Source organism: Symphodus melops (genome assembly GCF_947650265.1).
Source record: "Symphodus melops genome assembly, chromosome: 16".
In the NCBI taxonomy this organism is placed as follows: Eukaryota; Metazoa; Chordata; class Actinopteri; order Labriformes; family Labridae; genus Symphodus; species Symphodus melops.
This window is the reverse complement of record NC_136706.1, coordinates 16,522,862-16,544,003: the sequence shown is the minus strand read 5'-3', so window position 1 is coordinate 16,544,003 and position 21,142 is coordinate 16,522,862. Positions and strand designations below refer to the sequence as shown.

At 38.1% G+C, this 21,142-nt stretch overlaps 1 protein-coding gene across 3 annotated transcripts in view; it reads right to left on the bottom strand.

The window, feature by feature from the left end:
* cntfr (ciliary neurotrophic factor receptor) overlaps nucleotides 1-21,142 on the bottom strand; it is a 214,718-nt gene that overhangs the window by 120,514 nt on the left and 73,062 nt on the right. For all 3 annotated transcript variants that reach the window (XM_079363681.1, XM_079363680.1, XM_079363679.1), the window contains exon 3: nucleotides 9,356-9,437. In XM_079363681.1, the coding sequence (XP_079219807.1) occupies nucleotides 9,356-9,437 (82 nt within the window). The remainder of the gene's footprint in view (nucleotides 1-9,355; nucleotides 9,438-21,142) is intronic.

Sequence of the window (21,142 nt, the reverse complement as noted above, 5' to 3'; positions counted from 1 at the left end):
TGTTGATGGTGGATTTACGTTATTTTATTGTATTATTACCACAACATCATAAACATTAATAAAGAGAGTGTATATGTCCGCATGAGGCCAATAAGACTGGAAAGGATCCATTTTAATTAATGTTCTGTGTGACCTGGATGTGTCCTATTTTAAAAAAGGCAAACAAACAAACAGTAACAGGTCTTAGGAAAAGAACACAGTGAAATATTGTGTAGTGAAAGAACATTTTATTTTAGACTGTAACATGTTTTTGAATAGTAATAATTCATGCAACATTGCACTCTATTTATTCATTCATTACATGCAGGAAAGGTTTTTACTTTTAAAATGTAATCCGCGCATCAACTACTCTTGCTTTATTGTTTATTTTAAGCATTCTTTTTTCATGTCCTTGTTTTAGTTTTTGTCTTGGTATCTATCGTTCTTTCTTTGTCCCACTCTCACTTGCATCATTGCACTCCTATTTTGTCTTCTCTCTGTTCACTTGAGTAAAGTAAAGTGACATAAGTTGAGAGGAATGACGATAAAGTTTAGCTGAATTGAATTAAACTGAAGTTCAAAGTGATAAATGGTAATCTTTTCCTCCTGCCACTCCCCTATTCTCTTCCCACAGTGCGGCGCAGTGAGGTCTTTATGTTCACAATAGATCAAATTAAATGTGTATATTTAGACATGTTGCAACATTGAGGGGGCCAAGACCCCTTTTAAGCCGTTAGGGATTCAGTTCCAATGCCCTGGAACAAAGTTTTATTGCAATTCCACATCAGCCAAAAACTCTGCTCAAACTCTCTGGAATTACATTAAGTTCCTGGCAACATTAACTTATTGAACAGTCTATCAGAAAGGATTGGGAGAACCAGTAGAGGCTCAGTGATTTTAATGGCACAAGTAAACACAACATGAGATTTAATAGGTTGGAATTAACAAAATGGATCTTGAAACAGGAAATCTATCCTGTAAATGGTCACTTAATTCAGTTGAGGGACGTCCTGTTCATTTACAATTGAAATTTATTTTTAATGACTGAAATTAATTGATTGGTTTTTATTTGAATTCTTTGAAAGTTCAGGCAGCTCTTTTGTTCCTAGCATCTACTCTGCTTTTACAACCTGTGTTGGACACAGTGTTGGTTATTTTATTTAAAGACCAAACAGTTTTTACAGGTTTGTTTAGTGTTGTAACCTTTAAAAACAAAAAAGCCCATGTTGTATTTATGGTGATTAACTTCACAGCAAGATCACATTTTAATTTGGTATCAATTAACATCCAAAAATCTATCATTTGTTTGTGTGTTTGTTGAGAAGGCCTTCCACACATGAAGCTATTCAGTAAGAAGTAAAGGACTGAGGGTTCTTTTTACCTGGAGTAGTAATTGAAAATTCAGTGACAGCATTAGAGCCAATCATATTATGTAAGAAGACAGGGTTTATTAACCCTGGGTTTATTAACTTGGTTCTTAAAATAAATCACTGTTTCCCCTTTGCCTCTATAATGCTAAAGTATTGCTACAAAGAAGTACACACTTACACTTATTAGCTGCAACAGGGTAGTGGAAAGTTAATCAGGGCATTATGACAACCACATGGAAAAGGTCACTGACGTAAAAACACAGCCATCATTACACACACACACAAACACACACACACACACAAACACAGCACTACACACTGGTGTTGTAACACTGTCATTACAGAAGATGCAGAAGACTAGAAACCTTTGGTGTCAGGAGTCCCAGACTGACCCATAAGCAAAGCCAAGTATCCACAATAATTAATCAGATTGATAAAGTCCTGATGGGATTAAAATGAGTTTGATTTAACAGCCGCTTAAGGTTGGAAAAACTGAGTGTGTGTGCAAACTAGCCTTAGGAAATATGTTTAAACTTTAAATTCATAATTTCATTGTGAATAGAAAACAATCAGTGTTTTACACAAATATGTGTGTCTTCATGACTGAAAATCTAACTCTCTGAAGCAAAATGTATTGTTTCATCTGAATATGCTAAATGCTGCATGACCTCAAAGCCGTTTGTGGCACTGTGTTCACTATTTATTTGTCATTAACCACAGGCTGGCTGTGACCTGTTGTAAGCCTCATTAGAATACCCTTCCATTAATGACTCACATTAGCAACACAGATAGGCACACGCACACACACGCCAAGGGAGCATCATTTGGTCCTTTTATTGAATTCCACAAGCCCTGAAGAGAGCATATCTGCAGTGCAATGCTGCTCAAGAACACTTTCACCCGTGTGTCTTCCTCGTCCTACCTCCACTTTCATCTTAAAAGCGTGCTTGAAAGGCAGGTAGAAAGATGAAGAAAAGGACTGAAAAAGGCCCTTTGCGCCTTCCACTCTCATGTGTTGAATGCCAAAGATCAATGAAGTTGCTTTTGTTTTTTAAATGTTTTGAAGGAGAGTGATTCTAAGAGAGGAGGGGTGTCGGACAGAGACATGATGAATAAGGATACAGAGTGGCGAGATTAAGCAAGAAAACAGGAAGAGGTTTGCTGCAGCTCTTATCTGTTCGTTGGAACTTCTTCTTTTCTCTTGGCCATTAAGGATTTGGTTGCATAGCCTTAATTTTGTTTTGGCAAGGCAACTTGGGTAATCAGTAAGCTGATAAAATAGATAATTACTCGATAAGATAATAAATACAGGCCTGTCTTTTCTGAAACTACCTCAAACAATAAACAGAGTGAAAATACCTAAAAACACATTTTTAACCTAATTTAAAAATCAACCAATTTTATCCAGATTGAGAAAGGAACTGGTTAAAGAAACCCACCCCATTAGCACCACAGACATAATAAAACAATTTAATGTACATAGTTAGAAAATGGTGATAATACTATCCAATCTTCTTAAAGGTTTTTACCTGCTACAGACTTATGGACAGAAGCCATCAGAGAGGGAGAGAGAGAGAGGGAACCTTGATCAAAGCTTTTACTGGGAATCCCTTTTAAAAAATTAATGATTCAAAGAAGCTGAACAGGACATACACACACAATCATGCTCTCCATGCAAACACTCTGGCTCAGACAATGAGATTCTGAGATTCCATATCTTAGCATAAAGGACTGTGATTGGTTGGAAATGGTCCATTACCAGACAGATGTTATCAGAAAGTCGGGAACACTGCGTCTATACTGAACCAATTATACACTATTCTCCACAAAACAACAATGGATTCCATTTTGTCTTTTTTTATGTCAGTCCAATTAATTTAATATGACACATTTTTGGAAGAAAACATACAGACTGATTGACAAATCTTGATGTGTGTGTGTGTGTATGGTCAGTCTTACCAAAGGGACCAATGTTTTTTATTTGTAAAAATGAGCTAAAATTTGATCAAATTTACCTGAGAATTACGTTAATGCCACTCATATAGCTTTTGGGTTCTGTCATCAGGTTGTGATACCCTCTACAAAATATGTCTCAGCAAAGTCAAACCAGTCTTCAAAGTGAAACACGCAATAGGGTTATCTCGTCAGCAAATCAGACAGGAACAAGGTAAACTCCATTTCTGTGTCAATAAACCTTCCTATCAGCTGCTGAATCTTCTGCAGTTCTTCTGCCATTAGACAGGCACCCAGTCGTTAACCTGCAGCTTGCAGCTCACTCTAATAGGTTGACTAAATCCTTTGCCAGCTGTCAATAATCAGATTATTAAATAATAATAATAATTAATAAATCACGCTTTAAAAAAATGCATACACAAAGTCAGATATCAGAATATTTTGTTACTTCTTGAGTTCAAGAAAAACATTTTTTTTTTTTTTTTTTACCATTTGCAGCAATTTATAAAGGCGTTGTTTGTATGCTCCCATGTTTGGGTTTCTCATTTCTTTTTTTCTTTTTTTCTTTGACAAAGTAGACATGTTTTTTCCTGTTTTCCTTGCAATTCAAAGCCCTGGCTGAACAGGATTAGTATTGCTTAAGTAGCCTCCCTGCCAGTCATCCAGTCAGTCTGACTGTAATCCATCTGCCAATCCAGTCAATCAATCATCTTGTTGAGATCCATCTTGAATTCAATAAAAACAGCGTGCCAAACAGAGACTGTTGATTACACTGAGTGCTACTCAGGGTAATGACTGTGATCAAGGTTTTCTGCCAGTAGATATGGCCTACACACAAAAGACATACAGACAGAGACACATTATTATTATTACTTATTTTAAGATGCTTTTTTGTTTTTGCTGACAGAGAGCAATGAATAACCCAATGAATAAGTTTAAGTAGTCTTGATTTGTTGTGTCAGTTTTCTTCAAATGCACACGCACGTAAATTACAAAGAGGAGTCATTTTATCATAGGAAATTTTAGCATGCTGTGAAACCTTCAGGGGGAATTGTCAACAATAAACCAATGACTTGGTCTTATTGAATTGATTTTCCCACCAAATTTTAATTTGAAAATCTTAAGCTTTCTTTTTTAGGTTCCTTCTGATTTCTCCAATCTCTTTTCCTATTATAAAAATAACATACAGTCAGTCAAATTTGGATAAAATGTTAAACTATTCTACAAAATAGATAATGCAACAGGAAATACAAAATTAAGATACAAGTATGGAAGCAAGATGCTATCAACATTCTACATCCACTTAAATCAAAAACTTCCCATGGGAAAAAAAGTGGTAGCAACTTGCTTTCAACCTAGGGGGATGGGGGAGCTGGGATCACAAGTATATAGTAGTGTGAGTATTAAACATAATCCATTTACAAGGATGTGGGTACATACTGCAGTGTAGCAAAGCCCTGCCGAGTCATGTTAGAAAGTCATAGCAGCACATGTCGAATGCTTAAGAAATAAATACAGCTTTGACAGCTGTAATACCATGGAATTAGTGTGAGTTAACCTCCTACTCTCTTGCTGTCTGTCATTTGCTCCATTTTCTTTCTGTTCAGTTTCCCTCTAGCTCCCCTGTTCCGTGTCATGAGATGGAATTAGTGTGAGGTAAAGAAGCTCGACAAATAGCAGAGATGAAAGACAAGTGACGGTGGCATTGCGTAGCGTCAGCGGCAAATGATGTCATGGGCAATAAATCTGCTGTTGACCACTTAAGAGATGGATTGAAAGATGTATGAGGAGAGATTTAGAGAGAGGAAGCAATTACTAATTAAATAAATAGAGGCAAGGGAAAAATAGAGGGATTGCATATGCAAAAGGAAAAAAGAAGATGAGAGCATGGATGTTGCAGACATTGAAGTGGAGGAGGAGAACAAAGAAGTGAGTGAATTAAAACAGAGATAACGGTACAGAGATGAACAGAGACAAAGAGGCTGAGAGAGAAAGAGGTGAAGGAAATGTTTTTGAGATGACATTTCTGTCTCAATCAGGATATGGACTCCCATAAATAGGATGCCCTCTCAACAGTATGACGTCACCTTGTTAACGCTCTTTGTCTCTTTCTCACACGCACTCACATTACAAGGCGGAGTCAGAGGTGGGTGTGGGGAGGTGGAGGTGGTAACAGACACAGCTTTGCTATTGCAGTCACAAAAATAATTGGAAAATGCACTCACTCTTCCAATAACTGTAACTGCACAATAGTGTGTTGCTCATTATGTGTTTAATTGTTTCAATACATCTTTAAGTTGGAATGAGTAGAAGGCACCGGTAGTATAGGGGTTAGTGCACGCCACATGTATGGAGGTCAACCAAGTGGTTGACTCAGGTTCCTAACTGTCCTGTGCCTCCTTTGCTGCATGCCATTCCCTGATTTCTGACTCTATTCACTGTCCTATCTCTCCAATACAGGCATGAAAAACAAAAACAAATATATTTTTAAAAAATAAGTAAGAGACAAAAAAATCTGAGAGACATGAAAAGATTAGGACGGAGAGGGAGAGAAAACAAAGCTAACATAGCCAAGCATGTGATCAATTTCGAGGTTCAGCAATTAGAATTATATCGCAATTATTATTATGTATGTTAATGTTATTTTAGATATAACCATTCTATTATAAAACTATTGCAAAACCGCTAACATGATGCTGAAAATCATATAAAAGAGAATATTGTGAGGTAAATTTGGTCTCTTGGTCAAATAATGTGATTATACTGTTTATTGAAGGCCGGAAAACTTGTAAATTCCGATAGCTCACCTTTTCACCATGAGTCTTCCTTGCCTCATGGCCTTGCATTTTAAACATGTACTTTTCATTTTGTTCTGCTGGCCCCATTGCCCTCAATCTGAGGCTAATGAATAGAAATTATGTTATTGATCCTTGAAGGTATTTTTTTCCTCCTCTTGAGGTCAGGCACAGAGGTCAAGGCCAGTAGCACAGCATGTCTAAAGATTAGCATCTAGTTCAAAGACATCTGGGAGATATTGAAGTTTAAAATCTGAATATCTTACTGAAACTTCATGAAGACAATTAAACTTTTTCTACTGGTTTGTGCTGGTGGATATGATAGTATTAGAACTGTTGTTGAGATGATGGCAAAATGTATATATTATTTGTATTATACCATAAAAACATCCATTCTGTAGTCATAATATCTGTCTTTTCCACCCACATATTATATTTCTTCTTTTATCTATTTCTCACTGGAAATCAAAAATCAAATTCCCATTCAAGGATGTGCAATTGGCATGACCCCAGAGGCTCATTCCTTTTCTCTCTGGGGGTTGCTAGCTTTCAATTATTATTTGTTTCCTCTGATGTTGAAATCTGTTATTAAGGTGTTGTCCTTTCTGTTGCTTGGACTCCAGTCTGAGTTTGTTGATCAACATGAATCACCTAAATGGCTGAGTCAGTATTAAATGAAAAAAGTAGGAGGGCTGGAGTGTTGTTTATAAAGAACAAAAAACAAAAGAGGATGTGAACACACCAACATGTTATGGTACACTATGTAGGCTCATAGTTTTTCAGACAACAATGCTATTTCATTCATGCAGTAAATACATTTACTGGTTTGTCTTTGGGGTTTGCAAGGTTGCAAGTGTTTCAGTAAATACTCTTGTTACACAATGTTTATTTACTTTTGTTTTTTCCAATATCTCTTCAAACAACTTTCGCTGTCTTTCATTCTGTCATGTCTTTGTCACAGTCCGTGCTTTGGCTGGCTCTCTTTTCAATATCGTCTTCTGCCAGAAAACGTTGATTCCAGTATATGTGGTGCTTGTATTTATTTGTTTGACTTTGTTTTTCGACGTTTTCTAACTCTGGCTATTGTTGCGTCTTTTGCACTCACTTTTAAATAAAGAAATCTCCATTGGATTTGATACTTTCCTAATACTGTGTGTGTGAGTATGTGGGTATGTACATGTGTGAGGGTGCTAGGATAGATAGATAGATAGATAGATAGATAGATAGATAGATAGATAGATAGATAGATAGATAGATAGATAGATAGATAGATAGATAGATAGATAGATAGATAGATAGATAGATAGATAGATAGATAGATAGATAGATAGATAGATAGATAGATAGATAGATAGATAGATAGATAGATAGATAGATAGATAGATAGATAGATAGATAGATAGATAGATTGGATGAGAGTGTACAGGCTGGTAATGCCTGTGCTTTTATGTTGTTATGCAGTGCATGTCTTGACATCTCTGTGCTATGTACATAAGTTTGTGCATTTATGTGCATGCATGCTTGTATGTATGTGGCATGCTGAGCATGAATACTATGACAATGACAGCTACACTGCAGCGATGAGACAGAACTGACAGTTATCTTCCTCTACTCCTGTTATTCATTTTATTCCTCTTTCATATTTGTTATTCCCTTAGGTGTTCCTCTTTCACCTCCCTCTATCCTCTATTTTGCCTGCTCCCTTTCCAAACAGTATCTTCTCGCTTAAAAGCATGTGTAAAAATAGACCAAAATACAGTTAAAGAAAGTTGTTAACTTAAATGTTTGAAAAGATTATATAAAATAATGGCCAACAAATCTATGCACCTGAATCCGAATTAAGAAAATTACTTTTTAAGAAACATTTTAAAGGGAAAATAAAACTTTTACCCTTAACCCATACCAATTTGTTTGTGGCGCAACTCTCATTTTATAGAGCTTTATCCTTTTTAGTTTTCCATCAAAAATCCCCTGTTACTGTTCCTGATTTTCATTCTCATTCCATCTGTTTCCGTTTCACTTCCATTCCCTCACTATTTTCTCAATTTCATCCAGTCTTCAACCACTTCTTGTTTTCTCTCCAACTCCCTTTTACACTTACCTCCTCTGCTGCTTTCACTTTGTCCCCAAAGACAACAAGCCCATTTTCGAACAGACTCTTGCTCTGTTGCTTGTGTGTGTGTGTGTGTGTGTGTGTGTGTGTGTGTGTGTGTGTGTGTGTGTGTGTGTGTGTGTGTGTGTGTGTGTGTGTGTGTGTGTGTGTGTGTGTGTGTGTGTGTGTGTGTGTGAGTGTCTGCGTGTGTCTGTGACACTCGTGACAAAGTGATGTGCGTCACTGGGGACTTATTGAGTCCTTTAGACTCTTTCTTTAGGTCAGCTGACTTAAACAGCCAGAGCTCGTTGGCTAATAAGCCAAGGCCACTCTCCACTAAAAGTCAAGTGACGTATTGACTCCTCTCTTAATCACACTCACCCAGACAACACACAAAAACCACATCCCATGTACACACTGGTCTAATTTAAGGTCATGCATCTTGTGTGAACTCTCGAAAGAAAAGTCACTGCATCATGAAGTTCTTTTCAGTATCTCTTTTCTCCCTCAAAACCTCAGTCCACAGATCAATTGAAACATGCTCATGATCACAATTTGACTGGCTTCTTTGTTGAAATCGTATTTACATTACAGAAGGAAAAGTGAATCTGACTGGGCTTCAACAAAGCAAACTAACTAATTTTCCTGCAGCACCATTGATATCCTGTGAACAACCGGCTGCGGGAGTTCAAGATCTCTAAATCATAGTTAACATCATATTTTCCTAGTCTAACTCCACAAGAGGTCACACTAATAATGTCAAAAGTATAAGCTAAAACTAAGAATAACACAAACTTATAAATACACTTTCATTGTTGTAATTAAAAACAGAAAACACTGAGCTACAGCAGAAACTTGTACATAGTATCATTTTAATAATGATATAATTAAAAACTTGAAGTAGAACCAAGTTGAGGTAGGTCAGAAAAAAGAGAAACGGTAAGTTTTGCGTGGCTAAAATAAATAAAAACTGACACTAACAAGTTGGAAGATTATAGAATAGCAGTGTACAGTGAAAGAAGAGTGACTTAACTGGTGTTTACTTTTCAAGTCTAATTAAGAACACAGTGGATTTGGGCAGGACAAGATAAATGTGACAATCCCCCATGGCCTCAGCTGAGAGGAGGTACAGTACAATAAAGAAGAAGATTAAAATGCATACTCACCAAGCTGACTGCGTCTCTGAGCGTAGGCTACCACCACCGCGGCCAGAACAACACAGCACAGCGATGTCACAAGGTTTGCCATCTGTAGGCACACACACAGCAAAGTCATCAGCGTGAGCGCGTGCAGGAGTCAGACCCGACCAGTGAGTGTGTCCGCCTGTTGCCTTGATTGACTGACAGACCCATAGACGCCTACAACACCATGTAAGAGATGGAGAGATAGCTGCTTCCTGTTTTCTCTGTATTTATCAATGTCTCTTTACCTCCTTTCAGGATTGTAAGCCTATAAGTGGGGGTCTTTAGTGTTTCCAAATCTGCAGACCCCCTTTTTCTTTAAAAAAAAAAAAAGGCAATCCTTTCATTGTTTTACTGTTGTTACACTTTTTACCCCCCCCCCCCCCCCTCTCTGTTCATTAGCTTAATGGGTCCTTCCTCTTTGGGATGGGCTATGGCCAGAAGCTCTTAAAGGTATAGTACACATCTGATATGTAACACACAAGTACTTGTGAGCATTCTGTTGACAAATGGGTTTTGCGAATACATTTTCTGTAAACAGTTATTATATTATATTATATTTTTAAGTAGAGATGAGAAAATAGATAAGCAGTAAAAAAAAATAAAACAGTGCTGTTGAAGCGTAAAGAAAATAGTGTTTTATTTTTGCCACAAATTGCCACAACATGGCAACAGTTGAGTTATTAGTCAATGTTATTAAATTGATTCGCTAATGAATGGATTGTCATTCCAGTAAGATGCCATTTTGAAGCAACACCCAGAAATAGGCTAAAGTAGCCTCCTATCATGATGAAGTAGCAAGCCAACAGCTAACCTGGCACTTTTGGAAGTCTACAAAAGCAACATATATGAGGCTAAGGACTTTATATAGCAGTAATAATGTCCATAAACCAAAGTGTGATTTAGTGAGCACTGACAATTGTCTCTGCTGTAAAAACTCTCTTCTGCTAATAAGTGTAAGGTCAGAGGTCAGAGTAACTTCCAAAATACTCTACAATCTTTGCAGCTTGTAGGGATATGTCATTGAGGTAGTCAAGGACTCTTGAGCTGGACAGATTCCTTCCAAGAGGGGGGCTTGAACTTGGAGACTCCCATTACATTTGTGGCCTCTTTCTCCATGTCTTTTATCCCTGCACCTCTTCTTCTTTCTCTGGGCTCTTCCTCTGTCCCCTACCCTCTGTTCAACTAAAAAAGAGATAGTTGGCTCTCTTACAGACAAAGGTTGTCAAAGGGTCTGCATGCTGCTGAGACATGTGGTGAGTAAGGTGTATGTGTCTGCATGAGGAGAACAGACTGAACACTCTAAATAGAGCCAAGGAGGAAAAGTGCATTTCCTTGTTCTTTTGATGCAACACTCCAGCTGTTACAAACTACTGTCTTCTTCAACTATCACATAGTCTATGTTTAGATTCAGCTTTTTTGTTTTCCATTTTAACCCCTTTTCCCTGCATCATCCTCTACTATCGTTCTCTATTGTCATTATTGTTTTCCTCCCTCCATTGCTCTCCATTATATGTTTACCCTAAACACCTGTCTTTCTTTGTTAAGGTTCAACATGAACACAGCTACACCATGTAAAAGCAGAGAGTTGCGTATCTGTGGTATTGCTGATTGTTCAATAACATGAAAAAGCTTTTACTGTCTGCCTCAAATGTCGCAAGGCTATAAAACAGTCAGGGACACTCAAGTGAATGTTTGCATAAAGAACCAGAGTGTAATGATGGAAGAGAAAAAAAAAACTTTACACTCAAACAGCAACAAAGTTTTTGAAAGAAAATATCTGCTTTATATGTCAAATCAAAACAGTAAATCATGTTTCTCCTTCAGGAAATTGAAAGCAATTATGTTTTTCAGCTACTGTAATTCAACATCATATTATTATTATTATTATTATTATGTATTCTTATTATATATGTTTTAATATTGTATCCTTCATATAAAATTAGTGATGTGGGGCGGCAGTAGCTCAGTCCATAGGGACTTTGGTTGTTAACCAGATGGTTGCTGGTTCAAGTCCCCATCCGGACCACAATATGGAAGTTGGTCTGGTCTGGTAGCTGGAGAGATGCCAGACCACCTCTCGAGCACTGCCAAGGTGCCTTTGAGCAAGACACTGACTCTGACATCTCTCCATTAATGCATGTCCACAGGCGTATGTGTCAGATTCTGGCCTTTGTGTGAGAAGCATTTTTCCCTCTGAGATTAATATAGTATACAAAGTTAAACAAAATAATAATAATTAAATGTAGTATCTTGAAATGAAAAAATAGCCTTAAAACATTCAACAAACATCTTTAAAGTTTAGAAAAACTAGCTTACAGCTATTCTGAATAGTTTGATTCCCCTATTTACAATTCTTCACTCTTTTAAAGTTTTAAGTGATTGTGTTTGAAACCCTTTTTATTTTATTGGGGGTGGCTGTGGCTCAGTAGTAGAGTCGTTTTAGCGCTTTTTCGGTCTTCTGACCACTTGAAGCGTTTTTATATAGCAGGTCACACCAACAATTCACACATTGACTCACAGATGGCAGAGGTTGACATGTAAAGTGACCATCACAAATAACTAATCCCATTCATGCACATTCATACGCTGCCAACAAAGCAGTAAGAGGAACTAGGGGTTAAGTGTCTTGGCCAAACTAACTGACTAAGCCACAGAGAGAGACTCTATTTAAGTTTTTAACATACTAAAAGATCTGTTTGCATGACTATGCAACTGCTAGTGTGACATTGGAAGATAGAATTAAAACTGGAAGTTTGCTTGTATGCATATATGATTGAAGGATAGAATTTGTGTTTGTGTGTGGGCACAGTTCTGTTTCCATTTGTTTTTGTGAGTGATTGGCAGCTCATATGTTTTTCATCTAAGCAGATATTGAGGAGAGTGACAGGGGGTGAAATTAAAATTGCATCCCCTGTCAGAGCATCACAATCCCCCAACTCTGCTCTTCAAGTTCTGGTTTGCCCATCAAAACCAAAAAGCTGTGTGTGTGTATGTGTGTGTGTGTGTGTGTGTGTGTGTGGGGGGGGGGGGGCCTATTTGGCTTCTCTGGGTGCAAATGTTCCAGAGTGTGTGTGTGTGTGTGTGTGTGTGTGTGTGTGTGTGTGCTTGAAACTGTGGGGGTATTTAGCCCGTCTATCAGAATACAATACAGTTTTGAAATCTGACAGCTTCAGATCGCTCACATAATGACAGCCCACGGCCGGTTAACTCTGCAATCACAGAAACTCAATACAAACCCTCCTCCCTTCATCCATCCATCCCTCTCCTAGCCCACCCATTTATTCCCTTTTTTTCTTCTCTTCTTCCATATTTATTTATTCATTTCTTATTGGAGGGGAAAGGGCTGAATAGGCGTGATTCTTTTGGCTGCTTAATTAAAATATATAATTCATCGCTGCGTCAAATGATTTTGCCTCTGCGTCTTTGTGGAGTCCGATTTGGGAACATTTGCATATAAATTGGAAAGCCAGGAGGGAAATACGCTAGGCGAGCCATGGTGTGTGTGAGAGAGAAAGACAGAAAGAAAACAAGTGGCATCCTTCTCTTAAAGTAATGCACATACAGTACATAGTCTCTTCCTTTTTTTTCTTTGGCTTTAATTCATTTTGAAGCATCCACAATTATACACGGAACATACTGTTATCAAAATGGTACAAGAGAATATCCTGTAACGTATAACTTGGAGACCTGTCCCTTAAAAAAGTATTTTGGTCTTCTTACAGTCATACTTATCACTCAATTTCACTTGCCGTAATTTGCTGATTACTCCATATCCATAAATAAAATGACCTAAAGATGTACACAGGTTTTTTTTTTCTTCCGATCTCTCAATAAAAACAAAAAATCCAAACTCCCTCCTTTGAGCAAGCTGTCCGATATAAAATACTTATTTACTAATGTGTCTACAAGGACATAAAGAGAAGCATCCTCATGGTTAATAAATTACCTCTTTGGTTTATAGCCGCAGAATTGTTGACAGCCCTTGAGAACATCAACCATACATTAGCTATCAAATGTACAGAAGAAGCTAACAATAGATGATTTCAATAATTATTCTTCAGGCCACCAAAAAGCTATATCTGTGGAGTTTTCTTAAGAAGTAAACCAGTCTTCGGCATCAGTCCGATGCCGACTTTAAGTCCTCGTAGTTTTGAAACACCGCGAATACAATGTCACCGATACCCCTTTATGGCGGGCGCGCCCCTATTAAGTTGAGCAGGTAGACGGAGAGAAGAGCGATGTCAGCAGTGTGGAGATATTTCAGTTCACAGTTTGTTAGCAGCGTGAGACAGCTACAGCCAACTTTAATGTCAAGAGACAACAACTTAAAAATAAGAGAAGCTCTGACCCATGTCATTGCTCTGGATCACCAGCCGTCGTCAGTTGTCGATAAATACAGGATTTTGTCGTCTTCTAAGTGATTTGGAGCCAAAGTATGATATTCCCAACCATCATTACAGACATCATGCTTGCTAATGTACTCGATCCGAGGTAAAGCACACACTAAGTGTCAGTCAGTCAGTCAGTCAGTCAGTCAGTCAGTCTGTCTGACTTTTATCATCTGATAAACTTAGTTATGCCTCCATTACAGTGGCATTAATAAGTACTCGACAACCCTAGTGGTATCGGTGCAAACTGTGAACTGGGGGGGGGGGGGTGCATCTCTAGTGCCCGGTGAGACTAAATGTTTACAACATAAAAACAAAACATATTAAATAACTTTTAAAGGTTACAGGAAACTGTCTTACTCAGCAACTCCTAGGGTATGTGCTGAATGGAGATTTATGGATCGTAAAGGCAGTAAAAGTGTATATGATGCAGTGACAGTGGTGCATTATCCTCCTGGGATGTAATTGGGGGTCACCTATTTTAAAGATGCTGAAACCAATGTGTCTGGCATCACTGCGCATGTTAAATAGTCTCTAAAATCATACATTCTGCTGCCTGCTTGCTTTATATTCTGACTTACAACAACCCAACTCACCATCTGGAGGAATGGGCTGTGCATACAAACAGGAAAGAGTGCCTTATATAGCAGCCAGTGAAAGTTAAATAGCAGAGCCACACAACACATCGCTTTATGCAAAAAGATAGAATCTCCTCAAGGATTAGTCCCTTTCAAAAGAACTACAGAACCCTGACATTTTCTCAAATGATGGGGAAAACTTGGGACAAGGAGAAAAGGTGAAACAACTCGTAGATTCTTTCAGGGAGGATATTATAATTTCATCATCATGAACAGTAATACCTAGAAAACTCTGACATGAGGCATCCTGTCCACAGGGTTGAGTCTTACATCAAAAGGATCCTCATTGCGGAAATAAGATCTCACTGTACAGAGCACCACTCAATGAAGTGTCTAACTGCCTTTTGAAGCATTGCATTTGCCCTACCTTGGGGCAATGATACACAGGCAACTTTCGAGCAGATGTGGAAGCACTTATTTCAGCATCTTCATATTATTTTGACATTATACTAGGACTAACATTTGAGTTTAAAAAAATTACTGCTTTTCACGACCAAAAACATGCATTTCAAAAAAATAATAATTCTGGTGTTCTCAGCATGAAATAAAGCAAAACTCCAACAACTCTATACTCAATAGAAATATGTTTTCAGAAGTAGTAACATAGTAATGTTTTGGTGGGAGGTGCCGATAGTGCTGTGGCAGTGCACGTGTCCCAATATATGAAGGCTACAGTCATCACTCGAGAGGGCTCAACTCCCTCTCTCTCTCCCTGAATTCTGACATTATTCACCGTCTCTCTCTCTAATAAAGGCAAAAGGCCAAAAATATATTTAACACAAAACAAATAAAATGCCCTAAGTAGGGTCAACAAAAAATATGCAAGTTGTTACAGAGACATGTCACAGTCAAAATTTCCTGTTTTTAATATTGAAAAATTGTATGTTTTTTTTTTTTCCTTTTTATAGAAAACGGTTCTCATTTTCATTTTGAAAATGGGTGTTGAATGGGTGTTGAAGTCATTCCTTCAACACCAAGGAGAGAATTAAGATTTATATTAGCCTCAGCAGCAGCTCAAGTTTACAGACAGGTGTTTATCCACACGGGAATGCGGTATTAATTAGCTCAAATGTTAATGGGTGTACACTTTTAGTGACCTGGACGACCATAATAACAGGAAAAATGAAAATGATGGCACCTCATTCATCAATAACTGTCCTACACATGATCCTTTTGACCAAACACACGCTCACATGAATACACAAACACATAATTGCACATAACGGGTTGCCATTGTAACCTTTAAAGTCATGCTCACGGTCCAATAATACAACTTCCCTATTCCCATAATGCTTTGCTTTTCTTGGCAACACTAATTCTCTCATCAATCATGCAGGATTGCTGCAGATTACCATCAAGCACCGAGTGGGGTGATGTGTTTGTGTGTGTATGTGTGCACGCGCCTAATAGTTGGCTGTTGGCATTTTGGTTACAGCTCATACACATCCAGGGCACACACACACTGATATGCACTGTTGGCATTTGGTTCAGAGTGTTGATAGCTGGATCAGCTGTGACCTTTTTCACAGCCATTGTGGCTATAATTGCTCACTAAAGACAACAGCAATTGTGACTCAAGAGGTAACAGGGGTACACGCCCATAAACACATATGCACATACACATTAATACACACACTTGTTCATTTGTGTGAATGACAGCACTTGGCTCCTGGTGATAAATTCAGTCATTGATCACATGTGACTGCTCTCAGCTGGCTGAGATTTAGGGGACCAGAACACGTCAGCAACTATGTATCATGTGTCAAGAAGCACTGCTGCAGAGGTTCTAGTGTATATGTTCTAGCAGCCAGTTAGAAGACAGTTCTGAAATTGCACACCTCAAGGGGCAGTGATGCAAGCTCATTCTTGGCAGATGGTGTGTGCAATAATCTATCATAAGCATGTATGTCATTAGTATCAAAACTGTAATATTATTAAATATAATGGATTAGAAATAAGTTGACTTGATTCTGATGCTGCATAAACAGCATTAACATCACCTGATACTTAACAGATTAATATGCCTCATCATTCTTATGTCAGGTTACAGATTCCTATGTGGATGTATGAGTGCACATCGTGTGTTTTCGCTTCTTTTTTTTCCATTTCAGCAAGAGTGTGTGTATTTGTGTGTGTGAGGGTGTTTTTTCTCCACCCGGCCATCTGGACCTCCTTGTGTGTGTAGAAGCAGATTTAGGTGGTTAGAAAGCTCTGGAAAAACACGGTGTTACCTCCAGCCCTCTCACCTTTGAACTCTATAAGTGTATCAAAGCTAAGAAAACAGAACACTTTGTGTGTCTGTGTGAGTGTGTATGACTACCGGTGTGTGTGTTAGATTGGTTGTGTGTGTCAGCATTCTTAAAGCCTATGAGGCTTTGAATGATGGGTGTAGACTCCCCTTTGTGAACAGGGAGGCTCCACAAGCTACCCAGCGTGTGTGTGTGTATGATGGAGAGTGTGATGTACGGGCTGTGATGTTCTGATCAGAGGTGTTTTTGCAGGGAGTTAATCAGAACCAGAGTTGAGGACTTGCCCACAGGAGGATGAAATGCGTGCGCACACACACACACACACACACACACACACACACACACACACACACACACACACACACACACACACACACACACACACACACACACACACACACACACACACACACACACACACACACACACACACACAAAAGTCAATGCTGTACTTTTCCTTAGAACAATATCACTGAACCATGGTAAAAAAGCATCCATTTTGTATGAAAAAGTTAAGTAACATCTTGACATATGTGCCATTGCTACACGTATATTGTAGATATGTAGTTTATGTATTTAAAGCTCCATTTGATCTGCAGAGGCCCTTGGTACCTTTAAGAAAAAGCTAAAAACCCAGTTCTTACATCAATAACTGTAACTGAAAATGATGATAATGGTTGTGATATTATTGATGATGATGCTAGGACAATTACCATTGTCATAACTGTGTGTCCGATTGGACTTGAAGCTGTGTGTATTGCCTTTTTAATATTTAACATTAACACAACATAAAAGGTAATGTGTTAATTTGCAGGGTTAAAAGCAAAGTTCTTTCAAATAGATTTTAGACATTGATGCAATAAGACCCTGGCATTCATTATATGCAGGCTATGAAAAACATACAATGGAATATGTAACCTAACCCATTTGTTGCTGACAAAAATGAAAGGGTAAGATTGACTTGAGCTTATATGTGACACTGACGCTCACTTAATAAAACACTTAATAAACTACTGCTCGAAAGATATGTAAGCAGACTTTGATATGTAAAATCATCAAGTTTGCATTTAAAAAAACAACATAGGCGCCTGGCTGATAAAGATAACATCACAAGGAACAAGATCACAAAATGAATATTAGAGGACAATGACTGCAGTGATTATTAACCTGTGAAAAGAAATCTACAAGGTGCATGTTTATACCTATTTGATGTCCCTTAAAAAATCATCAAGATTCCCTTTCACTCAATGGACAATCCCATAGTTTAATATCCAGTCAGCAACAAGCTGAATATTGACCTATGACCCATCCAAGTTAAAGCATTCACTTTGGCCAATGTGATGAACGGTTTTGTTTTCCATACCAAATGATGCTACATAGAGGAAAACAGCCCATTCCTCTGACCAGTGTGTTGGCCTCCTTCAACATGAGGGAGTATTTCTTCCTTCAATAATGAAAATAATTTCATCTGATATCTTGCACACGCTTCAAAGGGTCCAACAGGGTCCTGGCTTTCAAACATGCACATTCTAATGCTATTCTTGTATTTTCTTTAGCACAATTGCTGTTGTAAAGACTCTGAGGGATTACAAACAATTATCTTGGACATCAAATAGAGCCAGCTGTATAAGAGTAAAAGAAGTGTTTTGCATGCAAAAAACTAACTAAAATATAAACAGAAACTAATGATTTTGTAGTGCTGACGAGTGCTTTTCTTCTGTCCAAGTGTGTCTTTACATGCAAGGTCTATTGGTTTTCAAAATTCATTTACTACAAAATGATAAGGTAACCTTGACAACACAAGAAGGCACTTTAACCTCAAATGGATAAAAGATCTTTACATTAAAGACATGGAGCTGAATGGCCACTGTGTTACATGCAAAAGAAATGAATATAAGTCTCATCAGTGATTCCAAAAGCTTACCTGTTTGCCTATTATAAGCAAATGCTCTGAATCTTTATTTTTAAAGATACTTAATTCTAGGTTAAGTATCTTATAAATAAGGCTGTAATGGAGCAAACGGTGTCAACAGTATGCATGTATTAAACACAGACAAAGATTCTCATCAGTTCATTACCACAGCGGCATATATATATATATATATATATATATATATATATATATATATATATATATCAGTTCATTACCACAGCGGCATCTGCTTTAATCTAATCAAAACAAGAGGTTGTTGATTTCAGCTGTGATCAAGGCCTTGGGTAGGCTACGACAGAATTTGAGTGACAGACAAAATGAGAAGACAATTGAGAATATTGTCATAAATCCAAGAGAAATAAAATGTTACGTAGTGTACTGTCTTATTGCATGTGTGTGTGTGTACTCGTGTATGTTTATGAGAAAGAGAGAGGGTTTGTGTCGGCATGCTTCCCTGCATGTGTCGGAAACTAAAAACAGTGTGTTTATTCAACCTGTATGCCAAGCCTCTTTCATAAATATAGAGGATACAGTGGAAGCTGAGACTGGGCTTACACACCCACACTTACACACATGCACTAAAAAACACAAGTTGAACTTTCCACTGGTCTCCACCACAGGACTCTATTTGTAGAGTACATTTCTTATAGCCACCCCGTCTATTGGTTGGGTGGCCATTAACACACATGCAGACAAATATTGTAGAGGCACTAACACATATACATGCTGAAAAAGGAGGATACAATGTCAGTGGTAGATAAAATGCAACAATTATAAAAGGAACCTAAAACACACCCAGGTATACACAGTGTTTATGCATAAACAAGCACACTGTAGTTAAGCACAAAACCTGCATGCACCATAAGATGGGTGGCCCAGAACCTCAGTAACCAGAAAAACAAACTAACTATATGGGAGCATTCACTAAATACAGTTAAGTGTCTGTTGCTTCGTTCTAAGCAAATACGTGACTGAAATAGTCGTTTCTGTGAGTGTGCATGTTTTCAAGTGTGCGTGTGTGTAGGCTATGTGTGTGCTTACAATGACATATTCATCCTTCAAAAATCAGCTTGATATAAAAGTGGTGACGAAAATGTGGGTAATCCTGCAATCTTTGAATTTGTATTTTAATGTTTCACTGCAAGACAAAAGACAAGAAAAGAAGCAAAACAAAAACAGGGAAACAATACAAAAGAAACAATAACACCGAGCATGGATTTTTAGACAAAAACAAAATTTAAAGAGCAGTGGGGTAGCCTGGTGTGTGTTGATGTGGGATCATGAATTTGTATGTGGGGGATAGTTCTCCAGAGTTGCAGCCCTGTGTGCAACTGCTATCTGAATTAAAATGAAGTCCACATACAGTATCCACAAATAAAAGTGAAATGTCAAGCAAAAAGCATGGATTGAACTAAAGTTATAGACTACATTTTCAGCCCTGCACATAACAAGCGCACTGATGCACCTAAACCTGCTGAGCACTCAGGACATCATCTTACATCACACTTGTTTTTAGCCCCAGGAAGAGTCATCTATTGCTGAACAGCACTTCTCTGGAGGACTACTCTTACTCATCGCTGACTTAACACTGTTGTCATTATCTTAGATCACCCTCTGTCTAGTTTGTGTGCATGTGTGTGTGTGTGTGTGTGTGTGTGTGCGTGTTTGCGTGTGTGTGTGTCTGTGTTTGCGTGTGCCACTGAGGAGTATGTCATTCATTATCTCAGTGAACTCTCCATGTTCGCCACAAGCCCTATAGGCAAACATTCTGTCAACCATCCCCTTATTTTCTGTCTCCCCCAGTGAAGCTATATTTCAACATTTTAACTCGAGCTGTCTGTCTCCCTCTCCTTAGATCTCTGTGTCTCATACCACCTCACTTTCCACCTGCTGCCTATCCGTCATTTTCTCGACTTTTTCTCTGCCCCTCTCTGTTCACCTTTCCCACATGCCCACCTCTGTCATTCACGTTCATCCTCTCAAGTCCTGCACTTCTTTTTACCCTTTACCTCCCTTTATATATCTTTTTATCTCTCTCTCTCTCTCTTGTGTCTGCCAGTAAACGCTGATGACAGCATTTCCTATTTTCACACAGCAGAGAGCTATGAACTTCCCAAAGGGATTGCTGTGAAGATGATACACCGATGAATAAGTAGGAACTGTGACTATCTCTGAATGTAAATCTGTTTCAGAGAATTAAAAAAAGGTTAATTTGTCTTCATACAGAATGACTTAGCCTGGCTAACAGCAGACAGGGGGTTTAGTTTCAACGTCGCTGAGCCAAAATTGAAAGTAGATATTTGGCAATGAGCCCTATAAATTACTATTCACGAAAAAATGTTTTTTACTTTTACTTAGCTTGTGAGTTTGAAAGTTGAGCTTGTGTTAAAAAAGGACAATTGATGCCCTCTTACAAACAGGTCCCCCTCTTTTTTGCTTTTTGAGCAAGGCTTTAAAAAACCACCAACTCTCTTGAAGATTCATGACCAACAACAGAAATTTATAATCATGACATAGTTCTAAATTGTTGTTGTTAGTGGCATAAATACACAGAAAAACAT